The 24,613-nt window shown below is 46.7% G+C and overlaps 1 protein-coding gene across 3 annotated transcripts; it reads right to left on the bottom strand.

Moving 5' to 3' along the window:
• Nucleotides 1-711: 711 nt before the first annotated feature.
• On the bottom strand, nt 712-17,810 carry Fcrl6 (Fc receptor like 6). Of its 3 annotated transcripts, none has more exons than XM_046429150.2 (9): nt 17,184-17,810; nt 11,463-11,486; nt 9,747-10,013; nt 8,972-9,256; nt 8,547-8,828; nt 8,023-8,148; nt 4,794-4,859; nt 3,934-3,999; nt 712-1,699 (listed from the first exon to the last, which is right to left on the bottom strand). In XM_046429150.2, the coding sequence occupies exons 1-9, from the start codon at nt 17,212-17,214 to the stop codon at nt 1,665-1,667; spliced, it is 1,182 nt and encodes a 393-aa protein (XP_046285106.1). In that variant the 5' UTR covers nt 17,215-17,810; the 3' UTR covers nt 712-1,664. The 3 variants fall into 3 exon arrangements, with proteins under 3 accessions (XP_046285106.1, XP_046285105.1, XP_046285104.1); XM_046429149.2 differs by having other exon boundaries at nt 712-1,600; nt 11,463-11,483; nt 17,184-17,808; XM_046429148.2 differs by having other exon boundaries at nt 712-1,600; nt 17,184-17,806.
• Nucleotides 17,811-24,613: the final 6,803 nt, after the last annotated feature.

The raw sequence follows: 24,613 nt of genomic DNA, 5'->3' as shown, positions 1-24,613 counted from the left end.
GACCCTGTGCTTCTAGATTATCTGGCTTGTGCTCCTCTGTCCTCCCAGCAGGATCTCTGATTGTTCAAAAAGGGGAGTGTGTTCTGGACAGGCAACGAGAGAGAGATAGGGAGGAGGATGAGGAAGAGAAAGATGAAGATGTTGAGAGGATGGAGTGGGAGGAGGGAGGGAGGAAAGGAGATAGAAGTAAAAAAAAAATGGGTTGTCTTACTAGCTCTAAGTCTCTCTGTCTTCATTTGGAATAGAACCACAGGTAATTTAGCACCCAAAGATGAGTGAGTGGATGTACTTCCAGAATCTATCTTGTTAATCTGCATGCACATCACCTAGAGATCTTGTTGCAATGCAGATTCCCATTCAGGAGATCTGGGTGGCTGCCTTCCTAATTAGCTCCCAGGTGATGTCAATGCTGATTGTCCCAGGGACACGGAGTTAGTAGCTCAGATGTAAGAGCCCAGAGCTCTCTGATAAAGTTGATGCCTCCTTCACAGGCAGTGAAGGTGGGGGTCTGGTGTAGTCTCCATCTGTAAGATGAACTTTGCTTTCTGCAATTCCAACAGCAGGAGCCTATGAAGCCAGGCCAGGGCCTTGCAGGAACAAGTGTAACTAACCCTTGACCACTCTCAGGAATCAAGAAGTGCGAACTCCTTGAACAAACCAAACCACACTGTCAGGCATTGCAAACGACGGATAATGATGAACAATACAAAATGAATTGATATATTTCTATTAACAGAATGGATTTTACAACCACGTATCTCTTTAAACCAGTAAGGGGCTCACACAGGGGCTCTGGGCCAGCCTCAGTTCTGTCTTTGGTGAACTGGAAGGGCTAGGAACAGAAATGGGGCTGCAGGTAAAGGCAGAGTCCTTGGTACCTGGAGGGCTCTGGGCCCCGTTGTCAAGAATTCTATGATGTATCTGGGCCAGAAACTTTCCTGGCTGACCTTGGTCTTGCTGAACCTCGGAGAGGCTCCTTAGCTTTGTGGTCACTCATGGTTCTTGGCAGCAGCTTAAAATTCATTACAGAGCTGCCTGCCCCAGGACCAGTCTTCTGGGATGTGGAGATTGATGCTTTTTCCTTTCAGGGTCAAGACGAATTCATGCTCGAGCATTCTCTCTCTCTCTCTCTCTCTCTCTCTCTCTCTCTCTCTCTCTCTCTGTATATAATATTTCTCTCTTTCAGGAAACTTTTTCACTTGTGTGGAAATAAGACATCTGTGGCTGTGTCCAGTGTCACTTCTGCAACCTAAATGTGTGTACTGGAGGGGATGTCCCTTCCCACACCATTGATGGCCTTCTGTTGAGAGGGGAGCCCACAGTTCAGGAGTTTCTGACCAGTATTAGGGCCCAGGGACTCTTTCATTGCTGGACTCAGGAACTAGAGGACCTACTACAGACCACTGACCGCGCGGGGAGCACTGGAGGCTGTGTATGGGTATAGGCTGGGGGGAGGGGATGCCATCACTGGTAGAGAACATCCTTGCAGTCACCGAAGAGATCTTGGTGTGTCTTGCTTCTTGGATTCAATACTTTGCAGGACGTTTATTGGACTGAGAGTGTGTCATCTCTGGGTAGATAGAATTGTCCTGTGGGAGTGCTGGATCAGGATGAGGAAGCAGATGTAAGACAGAGGGCAGGGAAAGAGCAGGGATCCATCTGCCTCACCTCTGTGAGGTGAACTTTTCCACAGGCCTGGCTGTGGGGGACAGAGGAACTCAGGTCAGGGCACCCATGCTCAGAAACGCATCTCCTCCCCACCTCCTCCATGCCATCTCTCTTCCTCCAGACAGCATAAACCCAGCCCAGGAGATCACATTTTTAACTTATACTCAATATGACAACAGACAGAACTAGGTAGGGATTGGGAGACGTGGGTTCTAGTCCTAATCTGACCCTCACCAATTGTGTGGCCCCAGGCCAACACCACCACCACCAACAACAAAAGTTAATAATAACTTCCTCAGGATGGCCAGTGGTTATAATGAGACTCAAAAGAGATGAAAGTTTAAAAATGCCTTTAAAATAACCACCATGTTAGACTCCTACTGTATAACTGGCAACCTTTGAAGTATGAAGATCATATTTATTATATGGAACCTCACGTTAATCTTGCAAAGTAGGGATTATGAATTCATTTTCATATTAGGATGAGAAATCTGTCACTTTTGGTTGAATTAGGAACTGTAGGTACAGAGTGAGTCTTTACAAACTACAAAGATCCTCTCATTGATAAGAGATCCTGTGGCATATTTCCTAATCATCCTGGAATATTGCTGGGAGCCATTAGCCAAGTAAGTATGACAATTTCCTTGCCAGCGTACCCCATGTTGCAGTGACATTGAATGTACTTAACCTTGCTCAAGGACCAAGGCAGATTAGGGTGTTCCCGGTTTTAAGATAATCTTGTTTAGGGCGTTCCCAGTTTAGGTTCCAGGTTTAAGGTTTAAGATTATTCCTGCTGGGAATAGGGCGTATCCTGCTGCCTGAGTTCCCCTTGAGTTCTCACGGGATTCAGACAGTATATTTTGGAGATAGAAGCCCAGTGGAGGTGAATTTGGGAGAGAAGGTGGATTTGGGAAGAGAACGTGGATTTCCCCAGAACGTGATTGTAGACGGCTGGTGTGAGTTCGGGAATAAAGAGTTGCTGTTTGAATCTACAAGCTGTGTGGTGGCTCGTGATTGTGTGCCCAGCCAGACTGCGGCATTTGTGCCCAGCCAGACTGTGGCAGAATATAATATCCTCTCCTTATTTTAAGTTTCAAATCCCACACATCAAGGAAGCCTATCTAGGGGAGGCATGAATTGGAAGCCGATCATCAACCCCACCTTAGCCCTCAAATCATGCCTTTACCCTTTGTTTTCCTATTAGGGTTAAAAGTGGTCCGATTTTCCTTAATTTGCCAATGAAAACCATATATTTGGGGGGTTCCTTTTTCTTTCTTATGTTTAGGTCCTTATTGTAACTCTTTTTTTTGGTACTGAGGATTGAACCCAGGGTACTGGACCACTGAGCCACATCCCCAGCCCTTTTTTATATTTTACTTACAGACAGGGTCTTGCTGAGTTGATAAGTGCCTCGCTAAGTTGCTGAGGCTGGCTTTGAACTTGCAATCTTTCTGCCTCAGCCTCCTGAGCTGCTGGGATTACAGGCATACACCACCATGCCTGGCTCATTGTAACTCTTATCAGGAAAGAACTGGGTCTGTGTTTGCTTCTCATGCTCTGGCAATGCTTTGGGCAGTAACCAGCCAGGTTCTGGAGAATTATCCCTGAGTTGAGACACCTTGGCTGTCCATTCCCCGCAGTCTCCTTCATGGGAAGGAGAGGCTGAGTCCAACCATTTTTATAGACCAGGAATCGAAATATTAGAACAGGTGAGCAATTAACAACAACAACAACAACAACAAACAATTTCCTGGCTTTGAACATCTGTTACATGCCAGTTTTTAAGATTGACTTCTACAACCCAGGTTCTATTCCTAACAACTTCTAGTAGTCTTTAGACATTGTCCTCATTTTATAGATTAGACTCGGAGAGTTTACGTGACTTATTAGAGTGGTGGTTTGTAGGGGATGATTGTAGTGAAGGAGTTTGTGGTGGTTGTGATGGTGATGAAGATGGTCGTGATGGTGATGAAAGTGACGCTGGTGGTAGTGAGGGAGGGATTGATGGTAGTCCTGATGGAAAGTGGTAGTGATGGCGATAGTGAAGGACAGGCTGGTGGTGGTTATGGTAATATTGATGATGGTAGCAAAACTGGTGGTGATGATGATTGTGCTGGTGGTCATGGTGATGGTGGTAATGAATAAGGGGATGGTGGTGGTTAGTGAGGTGGTGTTGGTAACAGTAGTACTGGTGGTGGTAATGGGAATAATTACACACTTGCATCCTAGTCCCAGGACTTCCAAGCTTGGCCACAGTACACTCACCTTCTTTCCTCTTTGTATGCGCCAGAGAGTAGGTAACATTTTCACCTTTGTCTTTCTGGTAATGTACTGGAAGAAGGAAGGAAGTTTCAACGGGATTTATTTGACTCTCCCACCTCCAGCCGTGAGTGTCTTGAAGACACTTACAGAGGGAATCCAGTCAGGGGCTTTGTCCTGGTGATAACTAGCTGTGGAGATCTATTAGTAATGTGGGGGTATTCATCCTGTCAGGTGCCTGCCCGCCTCAACAGACTTTAGCAGTTTTCCTAGCCTGTTTAAACCAAAGGTTGACAAACATTTATATGAAAAAACAGTAAATGTTTTAGGCTTTGTGGGTTGTATCTTTTCTTTCTTTCTTTTTTTAAATATCTTTTATTTATTTATTTATTTTTATGTGGTGCTGAGGATTGAACCCAACGCCTCATGCATGCGAGGCAAGCGCTCAACCACTGAGCTACAAGCCCAGCCTAGGTTGTATCTTTTCTATTGCAATTATTCAACTTTATAGTGTGATAGTAGCTTTATAAAATATGTAAGAAAAAATGAATGTGGCTGTGTTCTAATAAAACTTTATATTTACAAAAACAGGCAGCAGGCCAGGTTTGGTCCATGGGCTGTGGTTTGCTGACCTTTGGTCTAAACCCTCCTTGCCTTCTTCCCTGGAGTCCTGGCTCCCTTTCTGCCTCCCTCTCCCATCACCAGCTCCACATCACTCGTTCCTCAAACTCTCCCTTGAAGCTGTCATCTTCCTTTCCCAGATGACTCCGATTCTGGAAAATTCTGGGCTCAGGGAGACCTCCTACATCAACAAGAGGGCCTTCTCCACTTGGTGGACAGATGGTGGTCCTGCTAGACGTCCTTACCATTTGCATACAGCGGGCACTGCTCTCCTCCTGGAGCTGAGGGTAGATTCCGGGATCGAAGGGTCCCTAGGAGACACACAGGCACAATTTCCTGAGCCTCCCTCACAGAGCAGGTGCAAGAGTGGGGACAGAAAGTCTGTGAGAAGGATGGTGGTGGAGCTGCCCGAGGCCTGCGGCTGGCTTGTTTATGAGGCTTAATTCACAGGTCTGGACATGATTGATTTTTATGGGATGTTTCTTTTGAAAAATACCCTAGAGGGTAGGATGGCTCCATGGGAATCACCAACTGGAGGAAGTAGGGTCAGAAAGAATGGGTCACACCCTTGTACAGAAAGGGCCCAGACCCACAAGCTAGGCTGATTTTGGGAAGGAGGAAAAGCTAATAACGTTGACCACATACTATGTGCCAGACCCTGGACTGGGAATGTCATGTAAAATGTCTCCTTCATACTAAAGCACTTCACCCAGTGACCAGCACATAGTTGGACTTCCAAAAGTCTCCCTTACTAATTCTTTGATGCTTGGTATTGTTTATAATCATCTCACAAAGGTGGATACTGTTATCTCCATTTGATAGATGAGGTGACTGAGGCTGACACAGGTGACTTCTTCAAGGTCACAGTCATTGGGGAAATCAGAAGCTAGGTCTGTATGCTTTTTTCTCCCCTGGCATTCTGCCTTTAGAGAGTAGATGTTTCCAGAATGGAAAATTAACTGCTAGGGCAGGAACTGTGTCACCTGTGGATTCCAGAACACTTGGTTTATGCCTAGCGCCCGAGACGTGCTCATTAGCTCTAACATCAAGAAGGCACCACAGTCACCAGGTAGGACCTGTGGAAAAGGTCCCTCCTGTAAAACCAAGAGGGCATTTATGGCGACTCAGACGGGGCCCTGGTTATTAAACTTCCCTTAATGCTCATTTGCCAGGGCTGTGATTCTGAGTCTCCCTCCAATGAAGAGTTCCATGAAGTGTATGGAACTCTGTTTTATGGGAGGTGTGACAAGTAGTAAAATGAACACTTTTAAACAAACACCCCAAACTTGAACATGTGGGTGAATGCTGCTTTGAAGTGTACTCGTACGTGACAATGACACCATCATCGGTCAATATGTTTTGGAAAAACTGCCTTCAGTCCTTTGGATGTTTTGTTTGTGGCTTTTGTTGTTGAGCAATGGATATGCTATCTGGAAATAGCTGAGAGTCTTGTAGAGGAGGGTATGAAGAATAAAGCTGTTAAAATGACTGTTTTTTTTTTTTTCTTGTGTGGCTGTGGAGTTGGGGCTGAAAGTGGCTTTTGGAGTAATGTTCTAAAGTGTATTTTGTGTTCCTGAGAATCTGAGATATCAGGAGCACCACCAGGAGTCCTTTTGCATGAGGGATGGGTCCCTTTGTAAAATGGAGCGTGTCTGCTCCCCCACTGTCTTGTCTGGGGCTGGGGAGGGAGGTGGCTGTATATGTTACCTGCCTTTAGTACTCTGCTCCAGAGATAAGTGGACAGAAATGCCTGTGTTACTGAGGCCAGGCTGGGCTGTTGGGGAGGCTTTCTTACAGAGGCAGGGATGGTGGGACTCACAGATCTTTAGTTTGTGGTCCCTTGGTCCAGCAGTCTCCCCACCCAGTTCTGGGTCTGTCTCCACCTTCTCCTACCTTATAGAGATACCTGAAAGCAAATCTAGCCTGCAGACTTAAGACTAGTGGGAAGGAGTGCCCTTTCTCCTGCTGTTGGGTGGGTAAAAACTGTGAACTGATGAGAACATTAAAAAGGAGAGAGGAAATTGAAGGATAGCTCAAACCCTAACTGCTAAGGCGAGAGACTGGGGCTGGGGAGAGCACCTTGCAGATAACTTGGTTGACGGTCAAGGACAGCTTTGGATTAATGACTGGGTGCTATTCCTTGATCACCTTGGGTGGCTCTGCTCTGAGACAACTTCTCACTCATATCTTAACAGTGGGAGCTGAACGCTTGAATAAGTAAATCTAGCTTTGGAGGTCTATGAGAGCTTTCGCTTTGCCCTAGACAAGTAGAAAATAGGAACATTGCCCCAGTGGAGGAGGAAGTAGAGTTGATTTGAACCCCTGTAGGCAGAGGTAAAGCCCTAGGAACACACTGGCACCGAACATCTCTGGCACTGATACCTATTCCTTTAAATGTGACCTGAAGTGAACGTGGACGAGTTGGGATAAACATGTAGTCATCCAAAGTGACTCTTCTGAAAGCCAATGCTCGTCACAGGCTTCATTATCATCACCAGGACAGGAAGAAGAGGAATCTGGGATACCAAAATTAATAGGTGACCTCTGAATTCCACGTCTCTGATTATTTTCACTCCTTCTCTATAGAATCCCCAGTGTCAGAATTTTAACAAAGCCTTTGATTTTTAGTGAATTGGATTAGAGGAACTAGAAAACGAACAGCAGGAGAAAGGCAGCCTGTGGAACCTGCTGGGGTCCACTGCTCGGACTGGAACGAGAACTTGCTGAGCACCCGCTACCTGCCAATCAAACACGTTAGGCAGGAGATGCACCTTGTCTCATTAACTTACATCTTTACAACATCCCTGAGAGGAAGACGGTTTAGTGAGTCTTAGAATGAACTGGCCTAAGGCTACGGAACTAGTAAACAGCCGTGTTGGGACCAGGCCTTCGCTCGGTCCTCTCTGTCATGTTTCATTTTAGATGAGTCAATATTCATGAACAACACTATTCAAGGTGTGTGTGTGTGTGTGTGTGTGTGTGTGTGAGAGAGAGAGAGAGAGAGAGAGCACATATGCACTGTAGATCTCATTTTTCATTCTGCTCTATTAGCTCACCAGAGCTCTGCTGAGTTTAATGAGAGAGTTGGAGGCCTTGGTTTCTTTTCAGTCATATTTATGACCACAAATATATATTTTTTTAATGCGAAGGACAGGGATATACATCACATTTGGCTTGGAAGAATCCCTTCATCTGTGCTTCTGTTCATGCTAATGTGCAACCGTGTGTATGGTGCCTCTCTGTATGCCTGTGGGCATGTGAGATAGAGTGTGTGTGTGTGTGTGTGCGTATGTTCTGGATGCTGTATGTGTCCCTCCATGTGCTCTTTTGTATGACATGGGAAGAGAAATCCCTCCTCCCACCCAACACTCAAGACAAGAGAGTGTCTGATCTTGTCAAGTGCTGGCTCCTCAAAGGCTGGGCAGTGCCTGGCCTAGGGATTCAGCCATGCAGAAAACCCAAGGAGTTACTAACCAGCTTTCCTCCAAGGTCTGAAACAAGCTAGAAGTCCAGCAGCAATGACCATCAGGCCAAGCACACATGCAAGGAGCCAGGCAACCAGCTGGTTGCTGCTGATAAAGGTAGACATGTCTTGAGAACCTGGGGGAGGAGGGAGGAGAGGTGACCGCGAGCATTGAGGATGAATTTCAGAAATGCAATCCAGACTGGCACAGAAAGAGGCAGAATGATTGACTTTAGGGGAAACATATGGTCCCGGGGAGCCTTGGGAGGGGAATGAAGGATGGCTCAGAGGATACCTGTATAATCAGGTAGTGTCATGGGTGACCATATAACCTCCCCCACCCCCTGCCAAACAAGGTCCCCCACTCCCTGCCAGGTTCAGTGGACAGTTCCTTCTGTTGGGGCTCATCTCAGTCATGCAGAGCCTGCCCTGAGCCCATCATTGTGTTGGGTGTGATCGGAAGTGCACAGAAGAGTGTGATCAGACTCTTGCCAGGTTTCTGGGGCTCAGAGCCTGGTTTGGGGACAAAACGTACCATTCATAGAGAGCTTTACAGGCCTACTGCTGGCTCTGGAGATAATGTTCTCAGCCTCACAGGTGTAGTTCCCAGCGTCCTGCTCTGACTTCAATAGGAAGCGAAGGGGGGCGGCTTCCCCGTGAAGAGCTGAGTAGTTCCCCAGGATCTCCCCATTGAGATAGAACGAGTACAGGATGGGAGGGGAGCCCCTTTCAGCCTTACAGAGGAGCTCCACCACGTCCCCCACAGCAAGGCCAGCAGCCCTGGGTTGCAGAGTGAGCAGAGGACGAGACACAGGAGCTGGGACAGCACATGGGGTAGAAAAGTCAGCCTGACAGATTTCAGGGCCCCTCCTCCCGTGGGACCCTCCCCCACTCCCAAGGGGTCCTGTTGCCTGACGCCTGGAACCCTGGGGACTGTCGCCCCTTCCCTCACCCATTTACCCTGCACCTTGATCTCCAGCGGAGGACTCTGTTTCTGGACCCTGTGACCCTCAAGGGCCACCTTACACCAGTAAAGCCCAGAGTCTCTCTCCTTGACTTCTGGGACGGAGAGCTCTGGGTGGAGACTCCTTTCCTGCAAGATGTGGCCATTCTTATGGAAGGAGAAGAAGAGCTGCCAGGTGGACTTCTGGGGATGCGGCTTTGTCTGACATCTCAGGGTCAATGGGCTGTCCTCACCAAGTTCAGGAGAGGGGATGGCACTCAGCACAGGAGGCAGGAACAGCTCTGGGAAGACACAGGCCCAGGGCTCAGGAGGGGAGTCCTGGACAATGAGGCTTAGGAGGCCAAGGACTGAGCTCAGGCTGCAGCACCTTGACCCACAAGGGAGACAGTTCCATCCCCAGGACCTGTCTTCTTGTCCCCACCCACAAGCTCTGGAACAACTCCCACATAGCCAAGCAAGCCCTCTGGAGTCCCAGGAGTCAGAGCCAGAAGGCCCCTTAGCAGTCATCTGGTCCACAGAGAAAAAGAACGAGGGACTAAGCGGGGCCAGGCCTCTTTCCAATTCACCCTCCTTCCCCTGGCTCCAGACATGGCCCGTGGGGGTGAGGAGGACATTTAGACACCATCATGAACCCTTGGGACCCCAAGCATTGGCCCCACATCAGGGGGTGTCAGAGAGAGGAGTCCTGCCCAGAGGGCTACTGACCTCTAGAGACTGGATCCCTGAGCAGCATCCTACTGCCCCGCCAACCCCTCTGAGGTGGTGACTCACCTTGGACTTGAACCCTGATGGCCTCTGAGGTGTACGTGAGCCAGCGTGTGGTATACGTCTTCTGTCCTTTGCAGCTATACTGGCCGCTGTTTTTCACTGTTGCTGTCTCTATGAAGCAAACTTGGTGGTTCTTAGAGCAATTGAGGGGTTTTCCATCTTTGTAGAACGTCACCTGGGACAGCTGTGTGTGCATCCATCCCTGGCATTTCAGAGTCAAGACCTCGCCTTCAAATACAGGGTCCGGCAGGAACTGAAGGTCCAGCCAGACTGGGAGACACAGGCACAGGGTCATCCCTGGGGCTGCAGTCCGTCAGCCCATTTTCCCCCCCTTCATCCCCAGCTAAGACCTCCCTGCCCTTGCTAGCTCTCGGTTCTCCAGTCCGGCCAGAGCAGACCCGGCAGGACCTTGACGTCTTTTTCTTCTTCTCTCCTTCCTCTTGCCTTTCTTTATTCTTCTCCTTTCTCCCTCCCCTTTCTCCTCTCTCTGGTTTTCTTCCTTCCCACACTCTTTCTCTCCTTGCGTGTTGCATTCTCCTCTACCACCTTGAAAAGTTTGGCTCAGTCACCCATTGTCTTGCCTCAGAACTTCTGTCTCAATCTCGACTTCCTTTGATTGGCTTTTTAGTCCCCAGCTGCCCCAATGTGACACTTTCTGCAGCCTTCACGGCTGGTAAGAGCTGCATCCCTGCCCACCAGAGAGGAGCTGGTGGCGTGGGGTGCTAGAGGTGCTATGGCCTGGGTTTTCTCCCTCCTGCTTTCCTGGTCAGGCTTCCCCAGGCCCATCCTCAGGAGGGGGCTTCATCTTCCAGCAGTCATGGAAGAGATTTATTCTCTCTGCTTTTCTTATTAGAATACATTCTGTGGCCTGACACGGACAAGAGAAGATGAGGGATCAGGCATCATCTGCAGTACATACTAGGCTGGGCCTGTCCGCAGGCTGTCCCTCTTTATCAGGCCAGATACCCACTAGTCCCAGACGGTCTTAGGAACCAGGACTAATGGCCTGAGAGTAATGATGAGTGATCAAACAGGGGGTCCTGAGGTGAGCCCCAGCACATCTTGCTTTGGCCTGGATTTCCCTGGATGCTTAGGACCCCTTGTTCCCACCCCAGGAGCAAAGTAGGGATGTTCACAGCGTTCCTAAAGGATGGGCCCTGCTTCCCCACTACTCCTCTTTCTATCAGCTCCAAGTATCAGTTTGAAGTCTCTCCCCTGAACCACAGAACATGCCCTTGTAGGTCAAGATGTTCATGGGTCATTTTTTTTTCCTGTTTGACATAAAATGCCATGGAGGCCCTTGGGACAGGATGGGCTGGAGGGCAGGGAAGATGGATGGATGGACGTAAGTGCCCACTTCTCTTAATATAAAAAGGAGAGAAGGGAGTCATGTCTTGTTGAGTAGAGAATACAGGAGTTTCAGAGTCACACTGAGAGGAGAGAGAGAGAGAGAGAGAGAGGCCAGAGCCACTTTTAAGGGACTAGGAAGGAGATTCAGAGCCCTCTGTTGAGATTCAAGTTGCCATAGGGCTTCCCTTAACATTGGCCCATGGAGTCAGGTTTCTTCTCACTCTGAACACTATCCAAGAATCCCGAAGAAGGGACCTAATGTGGTGCTGCTCTGCGTTGCTGCTGGGGGACCTAATTGCACCATCTTCATTCATTAAGTGTTGGGTCAGAGACATATGTGGGGTCAGAAAAGACGTGGGTAAGACTTACCATTATTTCCAACACAGGAAACTGCTAGAGGGAAAAATGATAAAATTTGATTAAATATCAGAGTTTTCATACTGGGAGGCCTCTACTTCATTGGTTGCTTATGTCCATAGTCAATCAACCACCCAACTAACTACTGAACCACCCAACCACTAAGCCATCCAGCTATCTAGCTACCCAGACACCCAGCCATCAAGCCACCTAGGCACACAGCCACCAGATCACCCAGTCACTAAGCCAACAAGCCACCCTAACACCTCGTCATGCTGCCACCCAACTACTCAGACACCCAACAACTAAGCCACCCAATCACTTACCGCCCAGTCACCCAGACACCCAGTCACCCAGCTAGCCACCCAACCACTCACCCACCCAAGACATTTAACCAATCACTGTTTATGATGAGTCCACTCCCTGAATTTCTCTGCCCTATCTCAGTTCAAATGTTGCCTGTTCAGACAGGTCTTCCCTGGGACCACAGTCAAAATCGTTCTCCCCGGTCACTGTGATGATGTGCCATTGTACTGTCGTCAGAGTGCTTATCAGTATTTGAATTGGTTTTCTTGGTTAAGTTGCCAGCATGTTATCACCTATCTTCCTCTGTCTAGAATGTGAGAAGGGACTTTGCTTATCTTCATGTTCCTCATGCCCAGGACCTTTTTTTGGAACATCATCTGTATTCTGTAAGCATTTGTCAAATAAATGCATGAATTCTCTCCTTTGTGACCAGTTGTGTGGGATAGGGATCAAAAAAGTAGAACATATAGCACTAGACTCTTGCACTAAGGGGCAGAAGGGCCTATGCATATAGAACTAGAACCCATATGCCAAGGCCAGATCCCATTTCCCCAATAAGTCCACAGAGCTCTGGGAAAGAGTGTGGAAGCGATCAGATTGAGGAGGAAGGTTCTCTGAAGGAGCAATCATTAAAGATGTGGGACATGGTCAGGCAGCTCAGATAAATGAGAGAACTACAAATGACCTAGATGTATCTCAGACCATGCTTGTACCTTGAACACTGTATTAGTGTTTCAAATGCCTAATTTTGTGTGTGTGTGTGTGTGTGCACGTGCACGTGCGCTGTGGGTACTGGGTATCTAGGGGTGCTTTACCATTGAGCCATAATGCCAGTCCTCTTTATTTTATTTTTTTTTTAAACTTTGAGACAGGGTCTTACTAAGTTGCTGAGGACTTTTCTAAGTTGCTAAGGTTGGTCTTGAACTTGTGATCTTCCTGCCTCAGCCATCTGAGTCACTGGGACTACAGGTATGCTCCACCATGCCTGTCCTAAAGGCCTGCGTGTTTGAGGAGAATAGATGATCTGGGAAGAGAGGCTAAGTTATAAGAGGACAGATTACAGTAAGATGGGTATGAATAACTCAAGGGATGGAGGACCCCAAATTGAGGGACATAGTTGGAAAGAAAGCCAGACTTTGGGACAAGGGATGAAACAATGAATAATTGTGGGGCTAAGTGAAGTCTATTTGTGTCTTTCATTGCTGACATGTCTTAGGTTCTCCAAGGCCCTAGGACACTGAGAAATGCAAGAATGGTCTTGGAAGGGGTATCTTAAACCCACTATCACTATGCTACCACTCATGCTGTCCACACTATTTTGAATACAGATGGAGCCCTTTAACTTGATTTTTTAATTCAGTTTAGTGTCAGTTCCTATATAGAACTGGATGTCTCTTTTTTCTTGTTGTAGTAGAAATCATGCATTTGGAAGCAGATGACATAGGCTGAACTCATGAATCTGCCTCTTTTTGTGCGACCTTGGACAAATTGTCTAAATTCTGCTGGGCTTAATGATGCATGCCTGTAATCTCAGGAACTTGGAAGGCTAAGGCAGGAAGACTGCAAATTTGAGGACAGCTTAGGCAACTTAGAGAGACTCTATCTCAAAAAAAAAAAAAAAGAGGTGGGGGTGTAGCTCAGTGGTGAAGCACCCCTTGGGCTCAGTTCCCAGAACCACTAAACAAACAAACAGGGCTGGGGATGTAGCTCAGTAATAAAGTACCCCTAGGTTCAATCCCCAGCACCCACTTCCTCCCCCACCAACAAGTTTAAATTCCAAGAGCCTCCCATTCCTGGTCTGTCAAATCATATGTAATGGGAATGATAATTCTTTTTTCTTATAGGACGGTTGTGAAGGTTGCCGTGACCCACTGCCTGTGAAAATGGTTGTAACATTATTGAAAAGCAGAAAGGAGGCTGAACTCAGAGTGACTGAGGACTTATTCTGTAGTTATGACTCCCCCATTTTCCCTTCCTCTTCGGAAAACAATTTTGCAGCTGCAAAGTGCTGCAAAAACAGGGTTGAGGTTACCAAAGCCTATAACAAGAAAGAAGGTAACCAGAGAGCATAGAGCCACTTCAGATGAGCTCGTTTGAATCCTGATGACTTGCTGCCTCATGGTACTGCAGGACCTTGGAGTTGTGATGGCAGCATTGCTTTCTGTAATCAAGCCAGCAGCCAACTAGGAACATAGAGAGTGGATGGTGTGTGCTGCTGTGATTTGGATCTGGAATGTCCCCTGAGATGCTCATGCTTTGGAAACATGATCTCCAGTTCCGCAATGTTCAGAGGTGGGGCTTTCAGATGATGAGGATTCTGACCTCATCAGTGGATAAATCCATTCGCTGGATTAATTCATTAACAGTTGAATGATCGACTGGGGAGTAACTATAGGCAGGTGAAGCATAACTGGAGGAAGTAAGTCCCTGGGGGTGTGCCCTTGGATGTGTTGTCCCTGGCTCCTCACTTTCTGTTTCCCGGCTGTCATGAGCTGAGTGGCACCTTTGCCCTGTCCTTCCGCCATGATGTTCTGACTCACTTCAGACCAAGAACAATGGTGTCGGCTGGTCATGGACTGAGACCACTCTAAGTAATTCTTGTCAGGTATTTTGGCCAGAACAAAAGCTGACTAACATATCTGCTCATAGTAGTTCCTATGAAGAAGGTGTGGGAATCTAAGCTAATGACTGATAGGTAAGGTGACAGTGTGATAAAGTGGTCAAGAGCTATTGTTGCATTTCAGAGTCTCAAACGGTGGAGGCAGTAGCCTCCTAAGCTCTGCATTATTAGTCCACTATGGGAGGGAGAAGAAAGTCCAGCTCCTGCACACTGAGAAAGCATGTCAAGACAAGGCAGGATGAGGAAAGGGGTCTAGGAATTGTTACTTGTTAGGAGTTGCTGAGGGGCTGGGAGATACTAATCTGGAGAAGATGTAATAGAGTAGGGACACAATAGTGGTCTTTATTCATTTGGTGAGCCAAGTTTATTTCTGAGTTACTTCATAGGACAGAAATGAGGCTAACAGAAATTAGAGGGATCAGGGCAGCAGATTTTAGCTTCACGTGAAGAACTATTTAATGATTGAGTTCTGCCATGGTGGAACATGCTTTTTATTTTTTTGCTAGGTGACTTCCATGTTGCTGCAAGGATTGTGTGGAGGCCCCATGACCCCTGCCATGGATTCTCTGTGAGTACATGGGAGGTGGGCTCCGGTAGGGGAGGAAAGCTGTCTCATGCTTGGCTCAGAAGAAAATAAGGCCCATCTCCCAAAGTTTATAGATTTAATGTTTGGCCATGAACCAGCATGTTCCATGTCAGGGCCCCAAGCCTCCTGGATTCCTGATAGCCAAGAACAGTAATAACCATCAATTATTGTGACCACACCCTGCCAGGTGGATTAAATGAATTAGTATTTTCTCATTTTTTCTGATTAGAATCCAACTACTTCTAGGCCACAGGTAGAGTAATTGGTGGAATGGAGAAAGTATGGGGTTTGAGATCAGATGCACTTGGGGACTGTTTTGTTCTTGTTTGCCGGGTAATTATTAAGCATTTTGGACCTCAGTTTCCTTCACTGTTTAATAGGTTAAAAATAACTGCCCTACGAAGTTCTGAAGGTTAGATGAAATGCATGCACTACAAAGTAGACATTTTTTTTTCCTTTTTTTCCCTTTCTATCCACATCCGAGAGGAAATAGCGGCTTTGCAGTTACAGCAACGGTTCCTAACAGGTCCAGCCTTGTGTTACATAACTTAGACTGTTTTTTGGGGGTCTCTGGGCATCAAGTGTGAACAGATTGTGCTTGGTTCTCCATTACAGTGTGAGCTAGTCAGCTGGTCATTCTTGGACTTTATCTAGATAAGTCCAAAAAAGGTTTTTTATTCTTTTATCTAGATAAATTCAAAAACTGTTTTCTATTCTTTTACTTGGTGTGTTTGTGTGTTTCTGGGGATTGAACCCAGGACCTTGTGCATGCTAGGCAAGTGATCTACCTCTGAGCTATAACTCCAGCCCAAGGGCTGTTCCTTTTACAAGGTCATGCAACTTGCCCTTGGAAACCTTCCATTGGATTGTACCCAGGTACTGGGCTATCCTGTAGCTGCCTGAGCGTTAGCCATTTTCATGCATCCAAATAGCCATTCATAGAATGCGGAGAGCAGCACAGTGATGTTGAAGAGGCAGAGAGGGAAGAACAGTGGGCGGAATAGGCATTTTCCTCTCAGGCTTAAATTCTCAGAAACTCTGTCAGGAAGAGCTCATATTTAGGAATAGCTTTGCACTTCTGGATCCATGTAAACACAGCAAATAAACAAGCAAACCATTGGAACCAAGTTTTTAAAAAGCAGGCCAATTCAGAAACTATCAATGGAAAAAAAAAAAATAAATGAACAATTTGTCTTTTATGTGTAGTGTGATGATCTGGCTGCAGTTGGGGGAGACCAGAGACCCTCCCCACTGTAGTCCTTCACTCCTAGACCAGCTTCTCTAGTCACCTGCATGACTGACTGGCACAGGGAGAAGTGGAAAGAAGAGACAGACATGGATCTGAGAGAATGGATTTGATTCTTCAAACTGGGCCCAAGAACAAGTCAGACCCGCACCCTCCAACCCTCTGCCACCAACACAGAGAAAGGACATAAGCAGAAAGGGAAGGGTCAATTGGAAAAGGGCATTGGATACTTGGCCCACAAGCCCTTTTTTTTTGGTACCAGGGATTGAACTCATGGGCACTTGACCACTGAGTCCCATCCCCAGTGCTTTTATGTATTTTCTTTAGAAAGAGGGTCTCACTGAGTTGCTTAGTGCCTCACTTTGGCTGAGGCTGGCTTTGAAATCGTGATCCTTCTGCCTCAGCCTCCTGAGCTGCTGGGATCACAGGCATGTGCCACCATGCCTGGCTGGCACACCAACTTTTTGACCAAGTTAGAAGTCTGGCCATTGCTAAATGGGACTAAATAAAGCAGAGACATTTATGTTACCCTGTAAAATCTCATCTCCCATTGTTGAACAAAATGCATGGAACTTATTTCACCATTTCTCTGATCTCTCCACCAATGCCTCCCACCCCATCCCGCAACTTCCTTTCCTTTCTTACTTCTCCTGCCTTTTGACATAACCCTGATGAATATTTTAACCTGATTTTACCGGATAAAAACCAGGTGAAACAAGTGGACCTCAGAATGTGATTTTCTGCCTCCTTAATTCATCTCTGCCAAGGATCCATGAAGATGGGACAGGAAACACCTAGGAGTCCCCAGGGCCTAGGCCCATCTACCCCAAGCAACCTGGCACGTATGCACCTTTTTTTCAAGTTTCTACTGCAAACTCATTTGAATCGAGAAATGAAAGATCGAGAACTTTGTGTCTTAGGAATGACTTTCAGTCCTCAGTGCCCAGGAGGGGATGCCCACGTACAGTGACTTACCCAAGAACAGCGCAGTGGTCCAGAGCAGCATGGTTGCCTGTCTTGTTGCGGAGCAGGAAGTGCAGGTCAGACGGCAGGGGATGGGGGGTGGTGTGAGAAAATGGGTGGAGAGCACTTAGCTCTCAGGCCCAGGGTGAGTGGGTGGCCCTTCTAACCTGGGTGGTATCGCAGCTTGATAGTCTTAATAGAGGAAGTGGGGAAGAAATTTGAAAAGCTCACAGTGGTATTTTCTTTGGTTGAAGTGTATGACATAAACTGATTTTCTTGAACACAAGGCATGCAGGAGTCAGGTAAATAACTAATAAGTGCTTCCCTACACTTTCCTGACTTCAGAAACCTCATATCAGGGAACCAGATGAGATGTGACAGGGGGATGTCCCTGTTGGAAAGATCCCGAGACTGCTGGAATTTGGTCTTAGCCACTCTTGGCTTGGGAGACAGCACAGTACTGGAAACTCTGAAATAGCCTACTCTCTTCTGTCAAGAATCCTCTAGCTTTCTGAGGTCCCGCTTTACGATACTTGGATCTGGAATACCCCAAAGGCCCAAGGATTAAAGGCTTGGTCTGCAGCCTGTGGTGCTACGGGGAGGTAGTGGAACCTTTAGTGGGGGGCCTAGTGGGAAGTCATTGATCATTGCGGGGGATGCCCTTAAAGGGGATTGTGGGATGCTCTTCTCTGTTTTCCAGCCATCCCTGGTACAAAAAAAAAAAAAAAAAAAAAAAAAAAAAGAAGCTGTGTGTGCCTAGTATCCAAAGCCCTCTTCAAATTGACCCTTTTCTGCTTACATTGTTTCTTTGTGTTGGTGGCAGAAGGTTGGGGGGAAGGAGGGTCTGACTTTGTTCTTGGGCCCAGTCTGAAGAATCAAATCCATTCTCTCAGATCCATGTCTGTCTCTTCTTTCCACTTCTCCCTGTGCCAGTCAGTCATGCAGGTGACCAGAGGAGCTGGTCTAGCAGTGAAGGACTACCGTGAGCACCTTTCCCCACCACGCACTCCCCGTCATCATAGACCCCCAAATCGTCACAGTCACTTTGGAAAATGGCCTAAACATCTGGATACCTGATGACCCAGCATTTTCCTGACCATAAATGGAGCAGAAATGCATTAATGTGGGAATCAAAAGACACGCACCAGGACTGGAGATTTAGTTCAGTAGTAGAGTACTTGCCTGGCATTTGCAAGGCCCTGGGTTCAGTCCCCACTACTGTACCTCCCAATAAAAAAAAAAAAAAAAAAAAAGACATGCACAGAGTGTTCAGAGCAGCATTGTTGATAATAGATAAAAAATATAAACTACTCAATGGCTCAATGGTTCCTTACCGAGAAGGAGGTCATACATCTCCATCTTCTTTGAGGATAGAAGATAGAACATTTTGAGTTTAAGGTGAAATAGAGGAGTCTGGTTAGTACCAGGGAGAACTTTATGATGGTAAAGTTTTTCCTGGAAAAAACCTTTAAGTGGGAAGTTCCATATATTTAGGAAACAATTATAGACATGCTTATTGCTGAAGGCAGGAATAGTGGGGGCAAATTCTCTGTTTTCTTGCCCTAGATTCTGAACTCGATGGGTGTGGGAAACATTCTTTAGGGATTCAGATGCTCAGGAGAGAGGTAAAGCAGTAAGGAACGGGATAGGAATCCCATCCTCTTACCTAGAGATGGCAGCATCGATTTCTTTTCTTCTGTCAGTCTCTTGCCAACAGATCTCTTAGATTTGAGTGATAACTTTGTTCTGCTTCAGGCCCAGTGGGTGAAGTGGAGGCCCTACAGGGTAGCAACTGTGGCAGAAGACGGGGTGGGGGAGTGGGGTGTGTGTGTGTGTGACCATGAAAGGTCTAGCTTGCAAACACCAAACACCAGCGGTGGTTTGCACACAGATTCGCAGACATTCCTTCCCAGTTTGCTTCTATAGTCACTGGGTTCTGCAGCTGAGCGTGTGAACTGCAGCCTGGCTTTTACTCTACCCCTTGTGAAGTGAGACGCTGCTGCACATTCAGAGGTGACTGCATTCACCCTTGGGGATGACAATGACCCTGGGAAGTAGCAGCGGGGACTGCTGCCCAGGTTAGGAATCTTCCAGAACCCAGGCTGACATTGAATCAAGAATTAGGGGGGTGGGGGGAAACCCAAGCAATAATGCTGATATTCTAAGGGAGCTGAGGGGGCTATTTAAGGAGGTGGGAGGACCATAGCACAAGGTCTCAACCAGCAGAGGCTTGAAGCTCTGCGCCCTCATTATTCAGGGTGAGAGTCAGGGCAGTGACTGTGAGGAACAATGGCTGTTGGGCAATGAGAGAAGTCATCCCAATTCTCAGGAGGTAAGGGGAGCACACAAGATTTGGGGTTGGGGCAGCTCTGGGCATAGAAGCCACATGGTGGGCATTGAGCCAACCACTTGAGCTTGAATCCTTGTTCTGGATACTAATCGGCTTAGAGACCTTGGCTAAGTTTATTTTTTAAAGCTTTCTGGGCCTCAGGGTCCTTATCTCTAGAGTGGATAAATAAACATACTGCATTGTTGTAAGGAAGGTAAAATGGGCTAAGAATGTGAGAAGCACTTTGTGCTCTCTGGTAGAACTCTCTGATGATGAAGATGCTCTCTGGGCTGTCCATTTCAGTAGCTCTTGGCTTCAGGTAGCTATTGAGCCCTTGAACTTGGCTACCAAGACCAAGGAAATTTTTATTATTTTTTTTTGACAGTGTCAAAGATGGGAACCAGGGCCTTGTACACGTTAGGCAAGTGTTTTACCACTGAGGTACGCTCCAGCTCCACGAGGAACTGAATTTTTTTTGTTTAATTTAATTTGAATTTATCATTTTCATGTGGCTAGTGGTTACATTCTTAGCTACCACAGTCTTAGAGCAATGGCAGGCAAATAGGAAGTGCTTGAGGAAGGTTCGCTATCCTCCTAAGGAAGAGGGAGTCAGGAAGTCACACACCACCAGACCCTCCCTCCCAACCTGAGCTTGTATTGGTGAGGCCCAGAAAGATGAGGTAATTTGTGGGAGGGCACTCCGCTGTTCAGCCTGCTGGGATTGGAGCCACATTGCTCACCCACAGTCCAGGTCCTAAGAAAGACCTTGGACTATTTCTGAGATAGGCTGGAAAGAGAACAAATTGGAGAAATCTACCCAAAGCCTAGAACTTAGCTCAGGAGCTTGAAAGATGAGGGGGTAGGGTGAAAAACAAAACTCTGGGCTTGGTCTGCAGGAGCAGGAATCTGAAGCCTGTGGTCACCACCCTCATTCCCTCTGTCCCCACCCTTCCTTCTAACCTGGTGTCAATGGGAAAACTTTGTGTCAGGTCTATAGCGCCCTCTTGTGGCTACATGGACAACAGTTGCCCCAAGGAGGGAATCAATTAATACTGAAAGTTCTTTCCCTATTCACACAATCATCCATTCAACCATCCATCCAACCTTTCTTCCATCCAATTAACTTTAAAAAAAAAAAAAACAATCTCTTCTCTATGCCCATCCATCCCTGCCTCCACGAGTTGAGGAAACGACGTGCACATTATAGTCTTTGTGCTCCTTAAAGCATTCCCCCATGTCTCCATTATTCTATTTATCACACTGCATGGTATTTGTTTTATTGTCTTTCTCTACTTCTAGTCTGTGGTCTTTTCAAAGTCAAGGACCAAGTGTAATCCATCTTTGTGTCCCCACGGTGAGCACAATATGAGGTTCGAGATACATCAAAGTAATAATTGATAGGAATTTTCTGATAGAATCAGAAAAAATGTGGATTGCAGTCCTTTTTATGCTGCTTGCCGAGTGGGGTACCTGGGGCAGTGACTGAATCTCACTAAACTTCAGATTTTAAATTTGTTAACATGACAATAAATGACACCCACTTTAGTATTGTGGAGAGGATTACGTTTTTGCAAACACAGTGCCTTTTACGTCCATTGCTCCACCTGAAATTGAATTCTTTAATACTTTTTTAAAAAAACTTGGTACAAGGGATTGAACCCAGGGGTGCTTAACCACTGAACTACATTCCCTGCACCTTTTTATTTATTTATTTTTTGGTACTGGGGATTGAACTCAGGGGCAGTTGACCACTGAGCCACATCCTCAGTGCTTTTATGTGTTTTATTTAGAGACAGGATCTCACTGAGTTGCTTAGCTGCTTAGTGCCTCGCCATTGCTGAGGCTGGTTTCTGAACTCACAATCCTCCTGCCTCAGCCTCCCAAGCCGCTGGGATTACAGGAGTGTGCCACCATGCCTGGTGGATTCTATTGCACCTTCTAATAAGCTTTATACTCCCAATACTATTCTACCATTTTCTCTCCCATGAATTCAATCACTCCATTTCAACTGGATCTTTTTCATAGCGGCTTCTGAAAGATGTCAAGTCTTTTTCATTTTAGAATCAATCAAACCAAGCCAGCAACTCTTCCCTTGATTCCACAGCCACAGTGAGCCCCCATTCCGAGCCAATCTGCATTTCTGTGCCATAGATGGTTACAGGTGTTATAAGATTATTGATCTGCTCAGTTCTCAGAGCAGCTAGGTGGGGCCACACTTCAAGCCTCGCCCAGTTCCATCCAATTAAAGCACAAAGCAACTCTTCTCTCACTTACCTCAACCAGTTCCGATTCGTCTTTCCTTCGTGTTCCAGCGTGCCAATGTACTTTTTTACTTCTATGTGGTGCCAGGGATCGAACCCAGTGCCTCACGCATGCCAGGTAAGTGCTCTACCACTGAGCCGCAGCCCTGGCCCCTTTTCCTTCCTTTCTTGGTAATTCTTTTCACGTTCCTCTGCAGGCTCAACCTCCCTCCTCTAGGGACTTTGGAGGAGTGCTGCAGACCCTGGTCCCAGGCCCTTTCTCTTTCTACTCTGTTCTCTCGCTAAGCATTTTCATCTGTACCACCTCAAATCCCATGAATCCCAGCTGGGTGCAGTGGCTGAGGCAGGAGGATCATAAGTTCGAAGCCAGCCTCAGTAACTTAGTGAGGTCCTAAACAACTTAGTGAGAGCCTGTTTCAAAATAAAAAAATAAAAAGGGCTGGGGATATGGCTCAGTGGCAGAGTGCCCCTAAGTTCAATCCTATCAATTAATAAATGGATTTAAGTGTGAGATTTATGTACCTAAAGGTGGTTGATTGACACTTGGGTTAGCCTAGTAACCAAATAACTCAGTGCCTTTACATTTTCCTTAGTGACAGGGAGAGATCATCCATTTCTTTGGAGGGAATTCAACTTAATTCATGCTGTTTTTCTTGTATCACAGCTCCATGCTCCACCTCTATGTCCTCGCTTTTAATTTTATACTTACCCATTACATATTTTCCTAGTGGCATGTTAAAAATTTTTCAGTGTGTTTCAGAGAGGACACCCTTGACTAGAGCCTGTGGTTACCAACAGCAGCCTTAGAAACCAGAGAATGGCTCACAGACGGGGCTGGAAACTGCTGGAGGCTCATTTTCCCCTGGAGATTGAGGAAGAAAAGCATACATAATTAAAGTGATAAATTGGATTTTTTTTGGGTTCTCTGTTTACCACTGTCAAACATAATCTATTTCATGCATTTATACAGAATGCATAAAATAGGTCAGAATTAATTTTCTTCAGTTTGCTTATTTTCCCCTCCAGTTCCCTGGGTAGATGTGGAACCCAGATGGGAATGGGAAGACTGTAAGACTTGTGTATTTAGAGGAGATGGTGGTAAAGGATTTAGTGCACTGGACCCTGGGAGCTGAACACCCACGAGCCAGCAAACAATGGAAAGGAGTAATGAGTGTCTGGGAAAGAGCACGGAGTCAGGCAGAGCAGAACGGAGATCCTGGCTTAGCCAAATGAGCTTGTGCGGCTTCCATTCCATTCTCCATTCTCGTTTCAAACTCTTTCTCCCTGTATTCCTCCCATCATCCTTCCCACCGCCAGTTTCTCTCTCTACTAGATGATCTGCCTTTGCATTTGGACCTGCACAGATATCATCCAGTGCCAACCTCGCCTTCGCCTTCCTCATCCCTTTTTGCATCCATTCTGTTTCTGTCCTCCCTTCAGAGCCAAGTTTCTCAAAAGGCTCGTCCATAGTTGCTGTCTCCTCTTCTGTAATTCCTGTTCCTCGATTCCCAGCTGTGGACCACCTGGCCTCGGCCCCTGCAGACCCCCACTCACTCAACTGCTTTGGATGCGGTCACAGAAACTTCAGTTCACATTGGGTGTGTGTGGGGTGGTGGTGACAATTCTCTGTCCCCCCTGCCCCCTGCCATTTGGCTGCATAGAAGCATCCTCAACAGTGGAACCCTCCCTCTCAGTTGAGACACTTGTCTCTTTGATGTCCACACATGCTCCCTCCTGATTCTCCCATATCTCCCCTTGTCGGCTTGCTGGCTTTTTAATTTTTTTTTGACACTAAGTGACTAGGTGTAGGGATGCTCAGAGCTGGGTCATGGCCTTCTTCCCTCATCTATTTACACTGTGTCCTATATGCTGGTGACACCCAAATTTATACCTCCTGACCTGAACTGGCCTCTTCAGAGGGCTCCGGACCTGATGTCCACTTGCCAGCTGTCTCCTTCACTTGGGTAGCTCACCAACATTTCGAACTTAACATGTACAAATTACAACTCCTCACCCCTCTCCTCTTTGCTGGGGACCAACCAACCCACCAACCCTACTTCTCACTGCCCCTGTCTCCCTCCCCATGAGTTTTCTCATCTCATTAAAGAGATCCCCGCACCCAGTTGCTCAAATAGAAAACTCAGAACCATGCCTCACAACCAAGTTCTATTGATTACTCTCCAAAATTTATTTCAAACCTACCTTATTACTGTGGCTTTCCTCACGCCACAATAGTGGAGCCCCTAGTCTTTACATGTCACTGTAAATGTCTCTTAGTTTTTTCCTTTGTCTCTGCTCTTGCCCTCCTTTTCCATTTTACACACAGAATACAAAAGTGAACTACTCACTGTCTAAACATCAACGTAAACACTCCTGTATCATCCCTAAAAGGGGCGAGAGGGTATGATAGCAAAGCATCATGTCCCTGAATGTCCCCTTTCATCCAAACACACCTGGGTTTGGATGTCCAGATACATAGTACGCTGAAGGACCCTGGTTTTCTCTCATGTGTGATGGGAACTAGGGCAAGTTTTAGTGTTCTGTATATAAGCTGTGTGTGTGTGTGTGTGTGTGTGTGTGTGTGTACTGGGGGTTGATCCTAGGAGCACTCTACCACTGAACTACATCCCCAGCCCTTTTTATTTTTTGAGATTGGGTCTTGCTAAATTGCTGAGACTGGCCTTGAACTTGCCATCCTCCTGCCTTAGCCTCCCAAGTAGCTGAGATTACAGGCATGTGCCACTGTGTCTGCCCTAGAAAGCAGGCTTGGTATGTACACCAGGGCAGTTGCTCCTTGGGATACTGATCATACGAGCAAACTAAGCAAGCTAATGCTGTAGCTTAGTATATAA

The sequence above is a fragment of the Marmota monax genome, unplaced genomic scaffold, assembly GCF_021218885.2.
Source record: "Marmota monax isolate L192 unplaced genomic scaffold, Marmota_monax_Labrador192_F-V1.1 WCK01_AAM20220418_F8-fsc00145, whole genome shotgun sequence".
Taxonomy (NCBI): Eukaryota; Metazoa; Chordata; class Mammalia; order Rodentia; family Sciuridae; genus Marmota; species Marmota monax.
Note: the sequence above shows the minus strand (reverse complement) of the source record. Positions and strands in the feature narration are given on the sequence as shown.